The sequence below is a fragment of the Bactrocera tryoni genome, chromosome 5 (genome assembly GCF_016617805.1).
Source record: "Bactrocera tryoni isolate S06 chromosome 5, CSIRO_BtryS06_freeze2, whole genome shotgun sequence".
Classification (NCBI taxonomy): Eukaryota; Metazoa; Arthropoda; class Insecta; order Diptera; family Tephritidae; genus Bactrocera; species Bactrocera tryoni.
In genome coordinates, this window is record NC_052503.1 from 3638204 (window position 1) to 3662134 (window position 23931).

At 37.6% G+C, this 23931-nt stretch overlaps 1 protein-coding gene across 7 annotated transcripts in view; it reads right to left on the reverse strand.

The window, feature by feature from the left end:
• LOC120779145 overlaps positions 1-23931 on the reverse strand; it is a 185721-nt gene that overhangs the window by 80173 nt on the left and 81617 nt on the right. For all 7 annotated transcript variants that reach the window (XM_040111358.1, XM_040111353.1, XM_040111357.1 and 4 more), the window contains 2 exons: positions 14859-14979; positions 12496-13392 (listed from right to left, as the gene is read on the reverse strand). In XM_040111358.1, coding sequence (XP_039967292.1) covers positions 12496-13392; positions 14859-14979 — 1018 coding nt within the window. The remainder of the gene's footprint in view (positions 1-12495; positions 13393-14858; positions 14980-23931) is intronic.

A 23931-nucleotide genomic window follows, 5' to 3' on the forward strand; every position in this document is an offset into this window, starting at 1 on the left:
GAGGGGATCTCAACACATTTTGGTGAGTGTTTTGGGTATAAAAGCTGTCAAAGCTAGACTCGTACCAAAAAACACGAATCTTTTAAAAAATATAAGTTAGGCAGAGGTCACCAAATAGATGTATGACATCGTAGCTATAGATCCCATACTCATCAAACGCATCACTCCGGGCGACGAGGCATGGGTTTATAAATATGATGTCGGAACCGTTCAACAAATTAAGAAACAGTACTCCAAAAATGAGCCTAAACCGAAAAAAAAACAAAATTCGCTGAAGATACTGAAGGCCACATCAGCCGAAGCTTAAACCAAGTGTATGGAAAATTGACGCTTGTGTTGGCTCAGCAGCCTATTTTGAAGTCGGTAATAAAGATCCATAATAAAATTGATTTACACAAATATATATATTACATACATATATCCTGAGTTTGAACATTTGAAGCCTTCTTAAACCTTTTCTAGTGTTTAGCTCCATATACGCTTTATTTTTAATCCTTTCAAGGTCTAATGCACTTGTTATGTAATTCTCAACCGGCTTATAGCAAATAAGTTTGACAATACTTTGAGTACACGTCATATCCTCAGTTACAGTTATAAATGACTGTAGGTAAAAACGTTATTATGAGAACAAATTGAATAGATTTGTATTTACCAGATTTTCAGTGAGCTTTTCTTAAATTTTGACTTATGGGTAATATTCTCACCCTAATGTGGGCTCTTCAAAGGCTTAAACATCTTTTTTATGACAAATTTTCATCTTTTTATCACAAATTTACGGAAAAGTTTGGAATTTTCTGCAGTAAGAAATATTTCTAAATTTTTAAAAGTGTCTGGCATCACAGTTGCGCAAAGCTACTCGCATACTTAGGTCGAATCATTAAATAAGCGCTAATAAGTGGGAAATGGGTTTTAATGTGTAATTATCATTGAAACTTTCTCTCATTCCTCAAAATATTGGTGAGTCTCCATAGCATCAGAGTTCTAGAACATAACTTGCAAAGTATATTTAAATCATCTGTTCTCTCTAAATTTTAACCCTTTACAGCCTGCGGTACGTAAACTTTTGTTGCAAAGTGTACACACTACTTTAGCACATCTAATTCGCTCAAAAGCTTATGCGCAGTCACACATGCGCCCAGCTTGGCTCAGTAGGTCAGAATGTAAAATGAATAAAGCCTTCTCTCCTATTTCCTTTTGATTATTTTTTGACAAATTTAAAGTATTTACCGTGTGTTTAGCATAAAACTACACTCCTACGTCACCAACATAGGCACACTCAACACCAACGACTGACACATCACTTCAAAAATCGATATTTCCAATATTTTGTGTCCCCCGTCGCCCTCGTCGTTCATCGCTTGCGCGCGTTCACATTGTTGTTTGCCTCGGCGGTTGATCAACTTGTCTTGCCTTGGCGCGCGCAAGTGTAGCGGCCACCGTTTGCGGCCAGTCAGTCAAGCAGCCAGGCAGCTGTCGCATAATGGCCATTGCCGACTGGCGGTTTCGCGGTTTGCAGCGCTTAAATGTGTGTCTTAAATTTTTTAATGATAGCCAATTCGACTTTTTTGCCAGTAGTTGTGGCATAGTTTTATAATTGTAAACCACTTTATCGATGTCCGTGTGTGTGTGAGAGCGTTTGAAAAGCGAAATGAATTCCGCGTGTGGGCGAAGTTAGTGGTGACTTCGGTATGCGCAGGCGCAACGGTTTCCGTTGTAAATCGCCACATCGTTTAAGTTTCGCTTTTGTTGAGAATGCTGTTGTTGTGGTTTTGCGTTTGTTTATTTTATATTGAAAAATATATTTACACTCCGCTCATATTGCTGATGAATATGTTTTTATACTCTTGGACAATATAGTTCAATGTACGCTTGCCACAAAAGTTTTAATCAAAATTTGTCGTAAATAAGTTGGTTTAATAAACCGGGAAGCAAGGCTATGAGAAATGTGACTGATGTAGTAGACATTTTGTGTGCTTGAATGCAGGTAATATGTATATACACCAACAACTCAGAAAAAAAATGTTTTTCATGATTGTTTTTTTTTACTCTTGCAACCAGTTACTAAAGAGTATTATAGTTTTTTTTTTACCTAAAACTAATCGAGATAGATACAGGGTTATATATATATTAATGATCCGGATGACAAGAAAAGTTGAATTCCGGTTGAACGTCTGTCTGTCCGTCCGTTCAAGCTGCCACTTGAGTAAAAATTGAGATATCTCGATGAAACTTGGTATGTGGATATTTAGACCTCGGTACCTATAGTTGATTTGTGATCGAAAATGTTGGTCAATGTGTGATATATATAACTGAAATTACGGGTTAATCCTTCGCTTATAATGGTCTGTCTGTTTGTCAAAAATTGGTTGAATCGGACCAATACTTCCCTTAGCCACCATGCACCTAATAAAAAAATTTTCGTACTTCCGGGTGACTTTGTACCGCATATATCGACGAGAGTTATTCCAATGAAAATAAGAGAGCGTGGCTTATTAAACATTATTATTAACAGCATTAACAGCATATCTTTGTGCCTGAAATAGAAAATCTTTACATGTACAACACGGAACACTGCAAAATGGCAGTGAAAATCGAAATCGTTATCAAAAATTGTATTATTTCAGTCATTATTTTACAAATAAACCTAAAACTGTCGTGTGTTTGTTCAGCCGTTTTGGAGAAATTCCCCTCACCGATTCTGAAAACAAAAGCTGTCATTGAAAACAATATCTTACTAGCGGGATCCCTGAGTTTAAAGGCATCAATGTGAATGAGTTAGCCGATCTCTAGGCGAATGAGATTGCGGCAACCAGTCTAATTAGAACAAAACCTTTCTTCACTGTGGGCCCCTCACTTTAAGAGAGGAGCTAAGAAAAAAAGAAAGAGCTAGTAGAAAATGCCACTGGCGAGGCTGTTTCAGAGACAATTCGATATGAAATGGTTCAAGGAACTAATAACTTTTCGCGGAAACTGTTTAAAGCAACTTATGCATTTTTAAACAGGTTCCTGCAGACTGCGGTATCATCTGCACATAATTCAAGTATTGCTCCGCAGCCTCAAGAAGAAGGAGTCCGACTACCTGGCAAAATAAATCCAGTTAGAGAGCATGCACTTAGGTACTTTACTAAGTCTTTTTGACTTAACTGGGTTAAATTAAGTATTGTGATAGCAGGAGAGTACACAATAAAATAAAATCGAAAGTTATCTAAATATCTAGATATTTGTTTTAAGCTGTTTGTTTCATTGTGTTTTAGGCGTAAGTTTCAGGCTCAAAAGACTGTTGGTTACTTTTTTAATTTATGATACAAGCTTAGGCCTCTGCGTTCTCTTCTTACCGCGTACCTCCTTCGTTAGGTTTGTAGAATTTACCTGCCAGTTACCCAGCTTACTCGGCTGGTTGATTTTTATACCACTTTCAAAAGTCCTGCAATTATCGAATATATAGGCATATTTTTACTACATATATATACTTATATACTGGGTCGTTCACTAAGTAATTTCGTTTGATGACAACAGCTGATCTTATTGACTTTTTTCGTCACCAACCTCATACTTAACAGCTTTACCGTTATCTATTTGAACAGCTGATAACATAAGGCTTATTTGGAACAATTTTTATTAAACTTTTTGGAATAGTTTTCCAAAACAACATTTTCAGTAAATTGTACTTACTATTTTACTATCAAAAGGGTAAAAATTAAGTTTAAGAAAAGTGAAAATTATGTGTACGGAGAACATGTGTTCCAACAGTTTTGATTTATACGATACATCCCGTCTTACGAGCACTCTTAGATCCAATGTGGATAATATTAAGTAATTGGTCGATATGGATGAATCAGCTCAAACCACTTCGAACGCCAATAGTCACCAAACGAATGCAACGACAACTCTTTTCAGGCTCGAAGCTACTATTTGGTGTTACAAAAACCTGTTCTATGACAGAATTTTACTGAGCTTGCCACTTCCAACTATTTTACCTCCTGTACTTAATTTTGTAGTGCTTTTGAGTAGATATTATAAGTAGCATCATGATCCCACTCTTCGTGTAGTTTCCTGATTACACTCGGGTCTAACTCTAGCATTTTGGCATATAATTTTGCTCCTCTAACAAAGGGAACGATTGAAAGTGACGAAGGTCCGAAATATTGAAGAATTAGATCGTACGAGTATAATAAAGAGGTACAAAAGTTTTTACTCAGAATTAAAATTAACAGATTTTAGATTGAGATTAATACAAGAAACGATTACGAAAATATACTTAACATCTTTGTCTAGACAAAAACGTGTAATTTTGACGCCGTCTAGAACACCGCAAGCCTTTCAACTATGCCGACAGTCGATTAAACTAATCATTAGACAAGCGGGGCAAATTAAAAATGTTGCACCTGCCTAAACAGATCGTGCGCGACACCGCATGCATGCAACACAGTCATTTAATAAAGTAAACACGGCAAAATTTTAGCTAACAAATAAGTGGTCTAGTACATAAATATGCTATTAAGCTATGTATGACCGCATACACTCGCCTGTGTGTGTGTATCTTAGATTTGCTGTTGATTGCAACGAGCGCAGCAGCAACGCCTCGCCACTTATCTCGAGTCAAATGCAAAAATTTGGACTAAGTGACGCGTGGCTAAGGCGTTCCGTTAGAAGCATGAACAAACACACCCATATACATAGTAAATGTATGATGTTGCATGTATGTATGTGTGTTAAAAATAAGACAGTAGCAGCAACAAGTGCAACAACTGGATTTAAATCACAAAAGCAGCGAAAAACGATATAGAACGGTAAATATATACACCTACATAAATATATGTGCATATGCGCTTACAAGCAAGCTCAGCGAATTAATTTGTTCGCTTTGGGCATTTAATTGAATATTGGAAAATTAAAGTTGTTAAAAGCTCTTGGCGTTTGTGCTGAAAATGTTGCACGGCAAATAAATACAAAATATAAAACGATCAACTAACGCACACACACATATTTACATACGTAAATAGTCGTTCGATACCGATCGTTTGCATTTCGTGTGGCACTTAGCCTACCCACACACACACACACATATATATATATAGCCAAACAGTTGCTTATTCGTAGCGCCACAGCGCGAAGTTGCGCTCATAACAGCAGCAAGGATAATAACAATAATAATCATAGTGTTTGGCAAATGATAATAGCAATATTGATAATCGCGTGTTGTTGCCGCATTGTGCCAAAATAAATATGCTAAATAAAAGCGCCACCCCCCACAAGCTGCCGCCGGTGCTCGGTGTCTGAATAAACGCTGTTGTTGTATGTGTAAGCAATATATAAATAACTGCATTGTTGTTGTAATGCAAAGAAAATAAAACCCCCAACATTCGACATCAGCGGAAAATTTGTTAAACAACGCAAACTAACCAAGGCAAGCCAATCGTCTGCACTTAATCATTTCGCGCATAGCGGCGTGATTACAGAGTTGCCATGTTGCAACAATTTTGACTTAAAAGATATTGTGTGTGCAGGAAATATTTTGGGGAAATTGTAAACATTTATCGAGGTACTTAGGCCTTGTATCGCAAAGAAGTACGTGCAGTGTAGCCTACATTTAGGCGGCTTAGAATTGAAATTTTTGAAAATGATTAGTGAGTGTGAGATTGAAAAATATTTATAACACTATAAATATAAATATAAATTTTCTCTTCAAGCACGTCATTTGTAAGTTTTTCGCGCTCAGAAAATATTCATTGCTTTGATTCTCATATAAATAAGAACTTTCAACAAATTAATGAATCACTTGAGAAGTGCTGATCATTTGATGAGCGATAAATGGACAAATCATTTATGAAAAGAATACAGAACTCAGTCTGTGTGTATAGAGCCATCAGAGGTCAAAAGTGTTTTCACACGTTGCCAATATTTCGTTGAAATTTCCATTATTCTGTAAGATAATGATTCGCAAAGTTAGGTTATATTAGGTTACATGGCTAATGATACTGGAGGATCGCTTTAGGGAAAACTTAACCCTAAAAAGGAAGAGGAGAAAGCTGGTTCTCTTACGACTGACTTTGAACTAGAAGAATTTTGCGATCACACAGATACCAAATAGTTACCCAGAGCTCACCAAACTCCCGCTTGAACCGGCTGTCCGATGGTATACGGTAAAAGGTCAGCGGAGCTTCGACCATTTCTCACTTCAGCAGCGGAGCTGAGGTGCCTTCCCTTGCTAACTCATCAGCTTACTAGCAACTTTCGTGGCCACATATCTACCGGCTATATCGGCGGGTTCTATGTACAAAATTATATTGAGAGTCGAGGTTGTTTTGTTCCTTAGTACACCACATTTGCTGTTAAGCTCGGAGCGTTGAATATTCTTGAGTTTCTTAGCAAGTACAGTACTGCTAACCATCAAACGAAGACTCCGTGGAACTTATTGAACTTAACTATGATTTCCCAAACCATAAGGCTACGTTTGCCAAAAGTTCCTTTACAACAGTACAAAGCAGCCTATGCCTTTTTGTCTTCTTGTCGATGTTATACTTCCAAAAAAGCTTCCTTTCTAAGATAGGCCTCCTCCGCAGGTTAGAAGCGAGGAACCTACGAGACTTGATATCTTTTCCTGAACAAAAGTAGCTCGCTTTTACTTGGATTTTCCAGCTGTATACTTTGCCACAATGCTGAGGTACCACTGCGTTAGTTTATACACGGTACTCAGGCACTTTCCTTTGACCTCGTAGATAAAATTTCAATTCAAACCTTTCTACAATCCAAAACATTAACTTAAATATTCAGTAATGGCAACTCTGTTACAAAATAGTGCCACCGCATTGCGCCGCAACACCAGTCATCGATACCTTTTCGAGAAAATATTGCCAATTGCAGTTGTTTCTCCTCAAACGGTTGTTGTATTGCGCCGTTATTTTTAGCAATCGCTGCATTCGGCAGCAGACAGCAATGTTGTTGTTATTGCATTTATTTTTATATTTATTTGCTGCCGTTGTTGTTGCAGTTTTTGTTTATCGCTGCATTGTGGCGCTGCACAGATTTATTGACTGTTAATAAAATTAATGCGCTGATTTGGTGCTCTGCAGCGCTTTTATGCGCTTTTCGTGCCACACAAATGCCGATGCAGCGTTTCGGGCGATATTTGGATGAACGACGAGTATGAGCCAAGCGCACAACGAATTCCCGATAGAGATAGGCCCGCTAAGTGGTAAAGGGAGGCATACCGCGGTTATTAAGCTGCTGATGGTGGCGGCGCTGACGTCGCTGGTGCCGGCCTTAGTTGGTGGTGCTGTTGTTGTTAACGCGATGCGCGTCTGGTGATAGGCACGAAATGACTGGGCAATGTGTCGGGGCGATTTGTTTGCCTTGCAAGCGAAGAAAAACAAAAACAAATGCGAAAGCAAAACATGGGCGTTGAAAAAGCGAGCAAAATGAAGCACCGACCTGCTCAAAAGTGAATATTATTATGAGCGAAGACAACAACAGCAATACAAATTATGATAACAATAATTGTAAGCGCCGGGTCATTTGAGCACAAGCAAACAAAAACAAAAACGAACTGTGGCGCATGAGGACGGTGGCTCGGTGGTTCGGGTGCATGGAGGAGGTGTGGAGGAGTGAGTGGTGAAAATGCGGCGCGGAAATTATGTGAGAGTCTGTGGCGGTCGTTTATGCGCGTATTTATTTATTTATATTGCTTTTCATAGTCAAAACATTGTTTTTGTTCTTTTTGTTTATTCATTACTTCCTTAAGTGCTTTCTTGCCCATTTTGATTATCGGAAGTTTAATAGCAAAATGTTTTCCCTTTCACTTATTAATCACTGTAAATGGCCGATGCGTATAATTTTATTTATTTATTTTTTGAAAAATTTTATTTGAGATTTTTTTTTATAATTTTGTGTTTCATTTTTATACTTTTTATATTATTTGTATGGAAGTGTGAAAAAACTTATTTGGCTGTATCTGGAAGTTGTTTACGTCGATGCATTTGTTTAAAGCCACAATAAGTCAACTTTTCGATTTTGTCGTAAAGGCTATGATGTAGAGAGTTCTTTTATGTTTGATCAAAGAAGAGGTAACCGAAATTACTTAATGTGTCTTCCTAAGAAACGAAAAGATATAGAATTCACAGAATTCCTTCAGGATTTCACTACTTTGCTCAACACAGTTCCAAGCTTTAAACAAATATCCGAAACAATCAGCCCAGTTCCAAACTTTGAAACATAACATAAGCAATAAGCCCAAGAATTTGGTTCCGGGTGGAGAAAAAGTCACCGGTTTGAATGGTTGGTCGTTCCGCACTTAGTCCAGAAGTAGGTTAATCTGGATCACTTAACTATGTTATACCCTTGTTCCCATAAATTATTCCAATAACAATGTGAAACAACATATGTTGCTTAGGTTCGATCTCAAGAGCTATGGGTTCATCTACACTTAGCCTCGCATCGAAATTACTCTGATAGTATTGCGTGACAGGTGCGTTTGTTATAACATAAAAAAATATGGAAAAAACTTCTTATGATTTTGTGCGGTTACTTCGAATATCAATTATATAGCTATTCAAGTCCAATGTTTGAAGCTTGTAGCATTGTCTTGGAAGCTTGTAGCATTGTCTTGGAAGCTTGCAGCATTGTCTTGGACAATAGTCTATGCCAAATTTCATGAATATTCCTTGTGGCGAAAATTTAAGCGAAATATCTGAACATTAATTCAAAAAAAGAAGGACGGTAGGATGTTGTAAATTGCATATACCATGCTTTAGAATGTTGCCTACATTTAGGCACATTGCCTACATTTGACAAATGAGCAGCTTCTTGGAGACGAAAGGACGCGTGCAAATTTTCAAAATCAAAACTCAAAAACAGAGAGATGATTGTGTATAATAAATTGAGTATGCCGGTAAACTATATGAAATGTTGCCTACATTTAGGCGCATTGTTATAAGGCGTGAGAAAGCCGAAGAAACAAAAAATTGCACAAAGTTCGATTCATAAATAGATAAATTAACCCAAATAAAAATTATTGTATGGGAAAAAATTTAACGAAGTGGCAATATCTTTTTAGAAACTTAGCGGTATACATATATACAACAGAAGAAGGAATACTGACTGTAAATAATATGAATTATATAAATTTGTACAAAAATGCTTACTCCAAAGCCGCACTTTCTCGAAAAGTATGTAAAAGGTCGGAAATTTATGCTAAGTGGCAACTCTGTAAACAAACATATAAAATAAATATTATTTAGTGCATAGGTAAAAAGCATAAGCGATACACTTGCTTACTATTTCACTTTATTAACCGTTATTATGGCTTTGTTTTGCAACTGCAACAAACAATGACACTCCAACAATAACGCAAACTTTTCCTTTCGTATTCACTGTGGCAAGCGGCAAGTATTATGGTACGTATGCAAAACAATTGATTGAAAAATTGCCAAAGCAATCAATCAATCATGTTTTGTTTTACGACCAACAAATAAATACTTCACCTTGCGCTTGTCGCAATGGCACAGGAAAGCGTCTGGTGTGCGCGCACTGCGCACTGCGCATGCTCACCTGCTCAACTGTTGAGCGAACAAACAAAGGCAACGAGTGCAACGCCTTCTATGCAACAAATGAAAAGGAAGGGCGTCTATTGCCGCCAGCAACAAGACTGGTACGCGGCCAACATAAATACAACAGTTAAACAGGGAGTTTAGATGGGTGAGGTGTGAGTGAGAGATGTGCAGATATACACCTAAAAGGTACCGCTAATAGAGAAGAGTGCCGGGAAAAGCGGGAAAGCAACAAATTTTAATACTTATGTTTACTTGTTTTGGTAAAATTGTAATATTCACTGCTTTTAAAAATGATTTGTTTATAGAAACATGTAATTTTCGAACTCTTTCTCTACCCGCCTAATTTTCTCACTCTTCCGATTTCATGCATATTCATGGTTTGTGACTTTTTTCAACTTTTTCTTGCAACCAAACATCGAATTTATGGCTTTGCGAGTCGTAATTTATGAAACATTCCACTCAAAAGTCACTCATACGCCAGCGTGCACCACGAAAGGTGGCGCACTCGCCTGCGCCACCTTCTACGTAAGCCAAGCAAATTGCATAATGTGCAACTCTGGCGCATTTAAAACTGTACTTATGCAGGTTTTAAATAAAATCTACAAAACCACCATGTTTCCCCGGCCCGGCTTGTTGGCTGCCACAGTCGATCGCCACAAATATTAGTGAAATTAAATGACGACAAATGAATAAATTGTTGCAACAATGACAAGCAACAATGTCGGGCAAAAAATATGCTGGCGTGCCATGTCTAACAAATACAGCAACAACATGGCTCGTTGCAGCATGTGCGCGCTGAACAAGGTAAGCGATGTTGCAACAATGATAAAAACGTCAAAAAAGAATTGCTGGCGCTAACAAGCGTAACATTGTAGTACAAAAGCGGAAATGAAGACATTGGCTTATTGAACCATTTTCTAAGCGTACTGGTGTATGTGTATGTGATACATATTTGACATATCTGAAAGACAGATATATTATAAAGTAGTCCCACGATTCTTTAGCTGTCTATAAGCAAGACAAAGACAGTCCGCGAATATGTTATACAGGTCGAACTTCGGCTATATACCTTCGTTGGCATGCAAACCGATTAATCAAAGTCAAGTCCTTGAATAAAAACTTGGTCGGTGCGAAAATGAGCTTCGAACAAAGAGCCAACATAAAATTTTGTTTTAAAATTGGTAAAACGTTTCAGTTGATGAAACAAGTTTATGGCGATGATTGCCTATCCCATAGCAGAGCGCACGAGTGGTTTCAACGTTTTCAAAGCGGTCGTGAGGACATAAATAACGATCAACATGTGGGCCAATCAAAATCCGTGATCGCCGGAAATTCCATCGAAACTGTGCGTGAATTCATCAAAAATCAGCCGAAATCATTTATGAAATTCATTGAAATGGAATCGAAGATCTCCAAAACATCGATTTATCGCATTTTAAACGATCATTTGGGCTTATGAAAGGTGTGTGCACGGTGTGTTCCGCACAAATTGACTGACGACCAAAAATTGCTCAGAATCGATCCACGCTTGTGTTTATTTGACCAAAAATCACATTTTAACCATTGACCACTCCCCGTATTCACCTGATATGGCATCGTGCGACTTCTTCCTTTTCAGAAAAATGCATTTGCCCATGAAAGGAAAGCGTTATGCAGACGTAGAGGCCATTCAAAAGGCTTGTACCGGCATACTGTCGGCCATACCGGCCAACAAGCTAAAACACTCATTCGACAAGCTTTTGGACCGTGCAAAAAGCTCTTCCATGCAGAAGGAGACTAGTTTGAACAAAATAAATTGATTTTGCCAAAAAAAACACTTTTCCTGTTTACTTTGGAACGAACCTTGTAGTAGTTATAGTAAATAATGATTTTCGTTTTTGAACAAGTCTTATGAAAGATATGTCACTCAGTGCCTAAGTTTAATATTTATAAAACCTTTGTTCCTTACAAATTCCAAGAGAGTAAAATGTTCGCTTACACCCGAACTTATCGCTTCCTTTCGTTTTTGTATTAAGGAGGGAGCCTGCTTTAGAAGCTTCAAAAAATCAATTTTTTTTTTTGCTTAAATCTCTTTAAAAATAATCTAAGAATATTTCTCCAAAGTTATAAATTAGAATTCGAAATATTGTCGAAGCTAGAAGGGAAATTGTGACCGAGCGTCTAGCAAATATATGAGCGCTTGAGCAGAAAGCGGAAAGCCACATTTTTTTCAATTTTTAAAATTTTGGAGAATTTAAAATTTTTTTTAATTCTATTAGTTTAACTAGAAGAAACGTTATTAACAAATATGAACCTCTTTGAATTTTTTGTTTCCGATAGAAATTGCGACCTGCATCCTACCCGCCGCCCGAGAATACACATGCGAGATGCATAGGACAATTGCTTCCCAAAGTCAAAATATCAAAGATTTCGTGTCCAAAAAAGTTTCGGATGATGTTTAAATATTATATATAAAATTATTTCTTTCCCTTCCAAAAAAATTCTCCAAAAATTCGATTGAATCTCCATTAGTAAAGGTGAGATATGTGACCTTTACAAAAGTTTTATATATTTCTTTCATAATTACATTACTCAAAAGCATAATTAAATATATGTTTTCAAAATTTTTGCAATTTTGTCTCAATTATCTGCGCGCGGAAATGTAGGCAACACTTATTATAAATCTAGGACTGTTTATGGGATGGTAATATTGCCCTAAGAAACTGCGATAGAGAACGTTTTTTGGTGTAAATAATTAAAAAACAATTTTGAAGACTTCATAAATTTAACAATCTTAGTTAATTATTTTCATTCGTAATTTGTAAAAAAATTGGCGAAGAGGTTTGTATCTTAAGTCTTATGTTTAAAGCTCGCACACATGCCACCTATTCATACACTATACACTGTGTAATATTCCATAAATCAATCAAATATTTTCAATTCACTTTCAAACCAAAATTTCACTCACCCTCTCCATGCGCGCTGCGCTTCTCATCGGCGTTCTCCTCGTCACTATCGATGTGCGGAAATGAATTGCCCAAACAGAAGAGTGGCAACGCCGGTGAGGTGCTCGCCGAATTTGTGGCGCCCGCGGACATTTTCAACGGATCCGATGTGTTGGCATTGCCACACGGCGAGCTGATATTATTATTATTTGTGTTGTTGTTGTAGCTGTTTTGATGGCTGCCGTTGCAACGCAATAGCTCCTCGCTGGAGGTGCTTCCGCTACTGCCGCAACTCTGTCCCGACGACGTGGAATTCATGCTGTCCTGCCGATTGGTCAGGCGTCGCAACATGAATTTGTTGTTGAGGACTTTGTTTTTGGTGATCAATTCGCTGCGTCGTAATGCACATTTCGGTGAATTTGTTATTGTATTGTTGTTGCTGCAGCGCATTAAGCTGCTGTTGACGGCGCCGCCGCTGCTGCTAATGTTGTTGTGGTTGTTGCCAATGCATTTGCCATTACTGTTGGCCTCGTCCGATGCCAGCGGCACTGTCGCTGTTGCTGCTGTCGTCGAGGCGGGCATTTGCAGCTCATTCAACGAGACCCGCTCGATGCTGTGCTCAACGCCCACCAGCAAGTGTTGCAACAATTGCGGCAATTCGTCACTCGTCAACATTTCGAGTGTTAATGCGCTTAAATGTGTTGGTGGGGTGGTTGCTACTGCTGTTGCAGTTGTTGTTGTTGTTGCGTTGAAATCGATGCAATGACTTTGAATTGTTGTTGCTGCTGCTGCTGCGTCGCAGATAGCAAACGTGGCCGTTGCACTTGCGTGTGCCTGTTGTGTTTGTTGTTGTTGTATTTGTAAGCCGTTTGAGGCGTTCCGCCAAACCACATGCAATTGTGGCGTTTCCGTTTTATCAACTGAAAGGAAGTGAAATGAAAAGTGATTATAAGACTTTTATATATTCGGATTATTGAATATTTGAGTATGTGTTGGGATCTGCGCATTAAAAACCTATATAAGTTGACCATAGATCAATGTGATATTGTTAAGTATCGTGTAGATGCGAGTTGCAAACAGGTCAGGCTGTTATCTGTCACAGTTATTGGCACATATTTTTTTCTCACTGGTTTCTACTCAAAGACAGCGCCCAAATACCACTGCCTATAAGTCTTCAAGACACTTCTAAGCTTAGCTGGGTCCTACTCTGTGAGCATTTTTCATTAATGAAATATGCTGAAAAATTGTTTGAGGGTTCAAAGTGCCTATATATACATATACATATATATATATATTGATTTTGTATATAAGCGCCACTTATGATTTAACTGAGGCTTAAGAAGACTACTAACATGACTCATAAAACCTGTGGAAGAGTGGAATTAAGAGTAGGTTTTTCTATGTTTTGTATTATCCATTAAAAGTATTAAAATGATTTGATAAATTGTCTATAAAAATTTTAATATGTAATTGCAGAAATTGTATCAGAAATGGGTTAAATGATTGAAAATATTCCTTGATTTTGCTTAGATCGATTAGATCGATTTCCAATAAATAATTAAAAATTTGTATGAAAGCTATTCTGTGTTGCAACCATAAATACGCAATTTTCATGATCTCTACAGCTAAATAAGCTAACTTTTAAGAACACTACTCAAAAAACAAACAATGAAGGAGACATTTCCACTGATGTGCTTATAGGGCAGTGGAGTGTTTGAGCGGGACACCTGCGACGAATTTGAGTTCAAAAAGTTTCCATCACGTACTACAGCTATTTTGGTCATTTTAGTAAATGATGGTGGTTTGACCACTACACACCTTGACTACAACAGAAAAAATCTGCGTGCTGCTATCACTTTCATGTCAAGAAAAGGGCTCACAGTCGCAAAATGACTGCAAATTAGTGTAATCATATCTATAGCTATGTAAACTATGAGCTTTCGTGCCGTATTAAAAATGCTAACTCTTGTTGCTTTCCATAAAATTGATTACTAAATCATATTTACTAAAAATTTTAACAACTATTCCTTAGCTGATCTTTACCGATCTCGATGTAAAGTAGCAAATATTTCGAGAAGTATCGCTGTCGTCGATATTTTTGCAAAATAGTATTTATAGCCTCGTTTAAGTAATATTTATTTGCTTTATACTCAAAAACGCGCTGCCAAAAAATATATATTTTATCGAGCCTTTCGATTTCTTATTAAATTCGATGAAATAACTATTTTATTAACCGTTTTAAGCATTTATGTTCTAGTACTAGCATATAGGTAATACAAGATCTTGTTAAATATTCAATGATCTCCACAGGATAGACCTTAAGAAACTTTTTGGTTTGAAGGGGGGGGACCTTTTTTTTATATTTTTGAATGAAATATCCACTTACCACTTTTAACGCACAAATATAAATCGCCTGGACGTACTAAGGCATCATCAAGAGCCCCCAAATGTAGAATAACTTCGCCTGTTGGAGTTGTAAGTGGCCATCCTTTACGCCAAAGGACATTCTGAAAATATATTTAATAATAGAATAATTAATTGAAACAATTTGTACATAAAAAGAACATAATATAATATACCTATATCAGATAAGTGGCGAACTTCATTTATAAAGGTTTTGGAGTTGAAAAAAAATAAATTATACCAAAGCGATTTGCATACGTTTCTTAGACTTTTGGATGTTGGATGCCATGGACATCTAACTGAAAATATTTCGAAGAGTAGGTGTCAGTAATGTTGAGAAGGATTCGAACATGTTTATAAAATTTTTATTAAAGTTATAGAAAAGAAATTCAATTGAGGTATCAGATTAAAAACAGTTTTTTTTAAGAGAGTTGCCACCTATTTATATTTTTTAACAATTAAATGAATTAATAAAATAAAAAACTTTACTAATTGAGTTTCAAACTAAAACAGTTTTTTGAAAAGAGTTGCCACCTATTTATATTTTTTAACAATGAAATTATTTGAAGTATTCCAAAATAAGTATCAAACTACACAAGTTTAAGTCACAATTATGCTGTATGTATATTTAAAAAGAGTTGCCACCTGTTTGAAAATTTAAACCAGAGTATTAATATTAAGTTGAATGATTTCAAGTGATATTATGAAAATGAAATGAAAATGTTTTAGGAAATTTAAACACTTCTACTCAATATCCCATGTTTTCATAATAAAAATTCTGTTGCTCCCTTATATTTTGAATTATGCATAAATTATGATTTAAAAAAGATGCACTCTTTCTACTAAATCCGCTTTCTTATAAAACAACGTTATATAATAATTTGAAACGCCAGATCGCTTTAAATCAATGCAAAACTCGCACCATTCAAAGGCTTGCCACAAATCGACAGCGCATTCAACTACATACATAAGCATGTATATACATACATGGTAATATGTAAGTATGTATGTATGTATGTAGACACGACAGAGCACATGCTCATATGTTATGCCTGTCAATTTTCGTCTGATTTTTCTGATATTTAACCTGACCGCCAATGGCAAGAATGCATGCAACTGCTTTCCGCTTGCTCTCAAATAGCAGCCAGAAAAAAACCAAAAACACAACAACAACAAAATTACGGAAATATCGCCGACATAATCGAATAAGCAAAAATTATAAAGTTTTCAATGCGCCAAAACAGATTGAATAACAACAATTGCAACAAACAACCTGCCCCAGTGTTGCTGTTGTTGCACACTTCAAATATTATGTGGTTGAGTGGTAGATTTTTACATCATGTGCCAAAAAATTTGAATAGATTACATATTACGAGTGCGACGAGGGCGCCGTGTTGCACAAAAAAACCACAAAAAAAACTACGACAAACGCCGGCCGATGAAAGAAAAATGAAGCACAATAACGGTGAAGTCAAGTGAGAGTAATGAAAAGCTCCAGAAATAACAGTAAAAACACCGGCAGCTAACAGCAATTGCAAGGTTGGTGAGAAAAGCGGCATTGAGATTAGTGGCCAAGCAGAGTTGCACGGGCGCGCGATATGTGTATGTGTGAGTGTAAGAGAGAGAGAGGGGGAGAGGGCGCGTGCGAGCGCAAGCAGCGGCATGCGGGTAATGTGCGGCCAAAATAAATGTGCGACGGCCGCTGTTGTTGTTGTTGGGTGCTGGTGCTGGCGAATAGATAAAATGCCATGCAGCCACTAACTTTCGTCGACAGTTGAAATTACGGTAACAACACCCGCAAGTGTAAAAAAATCGATTGGTGTTTTGTGATTTACCGTAAGCGGTTTTTTCTAAATTTTTTGGGCTTTCCCAAAACGTTTAGCATGCAAAGCGGTGCATTAAAACCAGTGCAACAACAACAACAGCGTTGGAAAATAATCATAGCAACAACAACAACGCGGGGAATATGAAACTATTATTAATGCATGGAGATGTCTGCAACTATTAGCTGTGGACGTACGCGAAAGTATGTGCAAACATGTGCGCTTGCAACACGAGAGCGGCGTGGCGGGGCGAGTCAGCGTCCGACACTATCAACACTTTGCTTGGCGCGGACGGGCGAGCCGTGGCGCGCTGGCTCGTCTGTTTGAACTTTTGTAAGCACGCACACACATGCAAAAGTGCAGGCGTGTGTGTGTGTTGGCTCAGCCATTGGTTTGTGATGCAAAATTACAGATAAATCATGCAAGTCAAACTTTGGCAATTTTGCTAATTTCAGTTATTATTGCAAAACCAAAAAGCGCTGGCGAATATGAGTGAAAAAGTAACTCAAATTTGTGAAAAGTTAAAAAAAAAAAATAAATAAATCTAAAAAATCATCAGCGCAAAATTTCACCCCCAAGGGAATGTAAAATCAAAAATTTACCAAATTTGTGTTTCGGCAGTTGCGGCAAATGTGAGGCCATCCATCCAGCTAACACGCAGCGAGTTAGGCAATGTACAGCAAAAAAAATTGCTATAAAAAATTGCAAAAGTTTTCAGCCGCGACGCCACATTCTGCGTAGCCCGTTGCCATATCGAAATGAAGTTTAAATTATTTTTTTTCTTTAATTTCATGATTTTTTTTTTAATTTTATGAGTTTTTTTTATAAATTTTGGCGAGTTGCGCTGACGTTGTTGCAATTTTTCACTGCTTCGGCGCTTGCGGGGCGTTTAATTTGCACATCATATGTGCGCTGGAGCGACATGTGCGCTTGGTTGCATGCCTCGGCGCCGATTACCAACTACCGCTGACGTGCAACATTCAACGCCGCGAAATCAGCGCTAAGAGCAACTCATTTTTTGACTTTAATGTAATAAAAATTGAACAAAACGGGCAGCTGTGTTGCAACAAAACAAAAATTGAATAAATAATCTTTCAAGCAGCGATATTTTTGAAAAAGTTTCTTTGCGGAGAGGGGTGTAGTGGTAGTTTTCTTAATTCTCAACTTTGCAAAGAAAAAACTGTTTAGTAAAGTTGAACATAACAAATAAGCGTGACTTTTAGCTAATCACGGCTATTTTTGAATCTTCTGACTGGTTTTCCAAAGCGAATATCCAAAAGTCGAATACTCTAAGTTTCTTTTATTTGAGATGTTTAGTTTTTTCTCTCTACTGAAATGAGTCATCGATAACAGGCGGCAACTAATGCCCACCTTATAAAAAAAAAACTGTGTGGTCAGGAAGATATCATTGCGTAAAAATTCAGATCAGTATCTTTACTTTTGTGAAAATCAGGCATAAAACCGCTACAACCAAGTCTACATATTTTTTCAACTTTGCGAAAGTGTTGAAGAAAACTCGTTTTGTTGCAAATTAAAGAAAGAAAATGAAACCGTTATACAAGGGTTGAACGTAACTTCCAACCATTTTGGTGCCTTTTTGTTATATTTTCCGGCGCTAGCTCAAAAATAGAAAACCGTTATATTGATATTTTTCTGAATTTTTGTATCGATTATGTTCATTTTAGAACTTATTTAGACACCAGAAAATCGTTTGTACCAAATTTCAGTTTGATATCTCCAGAGCTGCATAAAAGAGCAGATTAATACAGACACCGTTATATAGGGGATGAATCTAATTTCCAATAAGAAAGGTAAAGTCTACGATAACCAAGAGACAATAACCAATTTTAGCACGATTTTTGTTAGTGATCACTGAAAATAAAACCCCTTACGAGACTTAAGACCACATTTGACTCGGATTAATCCCTTTAAACTTCGCACGAACTGTGAAATGGGAAAAAATTAAGTTTTAGTTAAACACGAAACGAGAGTCAATGCTCCGTATTCCTCGCTGTGACTTTTTTCTGTTTTTGAAATGGAAAAGTCTTTTTCTGGGAACGCACCATGAGGTCATTGTGTCAATACCTGAAAATCGCTAAAACAAGCTTTAGCATCGCAAAAAACAGCTGTCAAACACACTATAAGACATATGGAAATCAAACTTCGAACGAACGTATAAAAAGTCATAGCAATCTAGTAAAATTTTATATCGATCCGCTTTGTGCGTGAAGTTTAAATGGATCGGTCCGAGTCAAATTTGATCTTGAGTACATTTCATAAACGTAGTATTTCCTAGTCGATATTTATGAACCACATCATCAGCTGGTAAAGAGAGAAGAAGAAGAATGATCAGCTGGACAAAAAGCAAAAGTCAAAGGATATTAGCAAATGGAATCAGAATATGTTACCGATCATTCTGAGAACTTTATTACTAAGCCTTAAATATAAGAGAACTTCAAAAGTCTACTCCTTCACAAAAACAACAAAAAGGAAAGGTATCAATAGTTAGCATGCACGCAAATTCAATCGCATAAATAGTCATACAAACATATGTATATTATTTATGTGTGACCAGCAAAATGAAAAGGCCAAAATGGCAAATTCACATGCAGCGCGGCAAGTAAAATCCAAATTAATAAAAATCAAGAGTCCGCTAAAATAAAAACTCAACACCAAACGCCACCGCAACGCGTTCACTCACGCTCGTGGGTTGTGCCCAACCGTGTGTGTGTCCGATCGCCCGGCGCAGCGGTGGCGCGTCCGATTGCGCTAGTGCGCGACCACCCAGCTGGCGCATAAATCAATTCCAGCTAGTCAACCGTAGATACACATGCAGTAAAGTATAACAGCAACAGCAACAACAACAACAGAAACAAATGTTAATAAAATGAAGTGAACGAACATGATCGAAAAACGATCAAAAATCGATCGCAGCACAAAGCAGCGCATTGGCAACTGCTGGTGTGCGCGCCTAAATGCAGACACACACACATCCACTTCTGTATATGTATACGCTGAATTTATTCAAATTGAAAATGATCAATTTTGTCATCTGATCATTTGATCGGCGCCGATCGGCAAACAAAGACATGTGTGCGCACATCAGCCTAACCCTTATTGAAAGCAAAAAATATCAGCAACACAACGCCAATCACCATACACAACAACAGCACACGATCGCTAACTAACTGTTTATGTGGAGCTCGCATGCGTTCGATCGCCAACGACGATTCGCATGAACGCACCCCGAAACGGCAGCGCGTCACCCGCTGCGCTTAACAATTTTCGCATATCGCTGGAGTCTATTCAAGCACGCTTGTGTGCGCGTGTGTGTGTAATCTCGTAGTCAATACAGAAATTTGCAATTGTTTTGATTTGATTTGCATTCTCAAATTTGTTTAGCGCTAATTTCGCAATGCGATCGTTAAATGCCTGATTTATGTGTGTTTCGGTGCGCGTATTTTATTGCTGTTGTTGCTTTTTTGTCATTGACCCAAAATGCGATTCCAATGACAGCATGCGACGTGCCCGTTTATTGTCTGGGAAATACACATTTGTAGAAATATTCTTTCATTGATCGCTGCCTGCGATCGCTATCGCCACAAATCGTTCAAAGTCGGCTCCCATTGACATTCTGCTACTATTATTTCCACTGTTTTGTTTCTGTTTCCCATTGGCGACAAATTTCCGCTTTACGTTTGACTGCTTTCGATGCGTGGCTAAAAATTGTTTTGAATTTTTGGCCAATGGCGTCAACATTTAATTGTTGGCAAGCAATGGAGTGCTGCTTTGTGTTGCGACACACCGGAAATACAAAGAGGAGTGCGTAAAAATAATTGTGCAATTTTGTATGATTCACAGTTTTGCATACGCCATTTTTTTTTATTGGGGTGTGAAAAAAGTGTGGGACATAAAGAAATTTCTAAATGGAAAACATGGTTGTATCTCACCAAAACGAAGGATGTTTAAGCGATTAACTAGAAAGAATTTGACTGATCAGCTTCATGGTGTAATACATAAGACCTCCTCTCGATCGATTTTTAAATACGCTCAGATCGAATATGGGATGTCTTGTCAAGGAAAGCAAACTTCCGAGTGTACTACAGCCAAGTAAAAAATGCATATATAACACCGGTATCTCGGGGTTGGTGCAAATAGTTAAATTTTTTTAACAAAAGATCTAAATTAAGCTCGTTAAATGTGCGCTCAAAGCTAATAAAGGAGTGTCTGTTATCACAAGAAATAGCATTAGGCTGCATCATCACCCGACTCGCTTGCTTGGTCACAGCAGAATCGCTGTCAACTTCAAGGCCGTACTCGTCGGAATGGAACCGGGTTGGATCTTTTCGTCTAGAGCAGAACGTAGAAGATCTTCCAAATTTCTTGTCTTGAGCCAAGTTCATTTTATCGCAATCGTTAGAGTTCTTATTGAATACTGTCCAGTAAGCATCCGTGCGGTATTGCTAAGAGTCTTGGCGGAGGCTAGTTGTCAAAGTTGCATGGAGGAGGGTGATGTGGAAACATCTAGGCACTTTTTGTTCACTTCTCCAGCCTTTACACGACTGATGCTGAATCATCTCGGCGTTCTAAGCTGTCCAACTACTAACCTAACCTAAATACTATTCGAGTTTCCCACGATTTTCAACGGCGTTAAAAAACAGGTATTTCATTGTTGCAGTGATTCTGGCCTAAGAAGAACATTTTCACGGTAAGATTTTGTGAACTTCGAGCGAAAATAATCAATAGTTTACAAAATGGCAGAACTTTTTTTTACCCAAAATTTTGATTGTTTTTGGGCAGGAAAAATTTGAGTATCCGATCCCTTAACTGCTGGTACACTTACACATAACATTTCATTTCAAAGCGTTTAAAAACTTTTATAAGAACCATTGATTTCTGTAAAAGTGATCTTAACGCTGTTAAAGAAAATAGGCAACGCTGCAAATTTCTAAGCGATTTTGGTGGTTGTCTTCGCTAACAAATATAAATCCGCCGAAATGTAGGCAACATTTGCCACCCTTTTTTGAATTTTTATGATTTTGTCATGATTGTCAAATTTGAGTTTCGACGTTAAATAGAAAATGCGAAAATTTTAATTTCATTAAATAATAATGATTCACAAAAATTTCGGGATCCCGCATGGTGCAGATGAAAATACCGAAATTTCAGGATTAGTAATATGTACGAGAATTATTGAATAAAGCGCAAATAAAAACCAAAGAGTCTCGTAAAAAGAAAAAGGGTCTGTTATTCAGAAACGATAATTTCAGCAGAAACGGGATGCAGAACTAATTAAGTTAGTAAATAATAAATAATTATGTATAAAAAAAATGTAAAGTCTAATATGTTTTAAATCGTGCCAACGCGCTGCCTAACCAATAATAATATAAATATCAGTCCACCAACTGCAATAAGCCCATCATCATCGAGGTAATGATGGTGCAAGAAAATTGATTCGTTGCGTCAACGCGCATGCGCCGAAGTCACAGCAGCACAGAAGTCAAGTGAGAGTGAAAACGATGATTGCTACAAATAAAAGCAACAACAACTGCAATACAAAATATAACGGTGGCTGATGATAGGGTCGGCCCACGCAAAACTAACCGCATGGACGGACATCGAAATGACTTCATTAAGCGCATGCAAATGACACAGCGCGCTTCGCGTTGCCGCAGTTTTGTGGTCACCCTCGTCACCCTCTCTCAACGCTTGCGCCTCATTGCATCTTCGACAGCGAGCGGCTTTTCGACTTTTGGGCTATTATTATTACGGTTATTGCGGTGTGGGCATTTATGTGGCCCGCGATGCCACAGTTTCGAATTTCAACATTTATTGACAGCTATAAAATGCGCACACACACACGCCTACATGCGCAGATGTGCACATATTTTCAGTGAAACAGGCTATATGTCAGCAAGTGGTGCGGCGTAATCGAAATGCAGCGATGAAAAATTGTTGCACATTCATTTACATACATACGGACAAGCAAACAGATGTACTTACACCCATATTTATGTTTGTGAATGACGTTAGATTGCCGCCCACTCCGCAATTAACGCTTGATTATGTAAATTATGCTCACCGCAGTGCGCTCTCCCTCTCTTACATGTGTGGAAGTGTGTGTGGATGTGTGCGATGTGGAAATGTTGCAATGTGCTATCCGCTGCAGCTTGACTTGGTCAGGCGACATCTTGGCCCAGACGGGTCTTTGGCACGGTCAGTGAACTATCGACGAAGCAGTTGCAGTGCAAAGTGAAAAGAAAAGGTTTCTGACACAATTTCCATCGACGCCCACATAAATTGGCTGTTGTGTGTATTTGGGGCACATATGCTCGGTATGCTCTATATTGACAGCAAACAAGAAAAATTGAACCTATAAATTGGTCAAACAAATTCGTTTGTTGCCAAATTGATGCCAACACTTGAGATGACAGCTACAATAACGGTAAACTTGGCAAGTGGGTGTGGGATGCTTTTGTGACGACCTGTTTGTGTTTGTGGCATGTTGCAATGCAATGTAATCCAATGGTATGCAGATGTAGATATGTAAATGTCGACTGGGCAAAGTATGTAAATAAGTAAGTTTTCGATTGAACTTGCTTTACATGTATATTACATTGGGATGGGGGTTTCCATGGCGGCAATTGTTTTTCAAATGTATACATCTTGATATCGATTATTGGTTTAATATTATAAGGTATATTACGTAGAGTTCGAAGGTTGTCAGTGTAATCTATAATGGAAATTGCATGCAGCATGGCTTGATCGAGCATCTCTTAGGAGGAGATATGACTTAAAAACCAATTTATTTAGTTTGTCTTTTAAGGTTCGATGCCAAGGTAGGTACATATGCATAAACATTTTCTTTTGTATAATGCTAAATTTATCTGTCGTCATCGAAGGGCTAGTTCCTATTTATTATATTTTTTATAGAAATATACTCGAGGCTTAGTACTATTATAAGCTCTTATCTAAGCAAAAAACTGTAAAATTTATTTAAAGCTACAGTGTCGAATCTTAAGTCCATAATTCCATATACGAATAAAACTATACTCAAATATAAAGAACGGAGTTCTCAGTATCAAAGAGTGTGTTTGGATTTTAAGGGCGTTTGCTTAATCATCTCGACGGAATTAGGGGAATATCTTTTTAAAACATATGTTCAGGCAAATTTCGAAGAAAACGAATAACTATAACAGATTTGAAACAATACAAAAATACTCTGAAAATGAG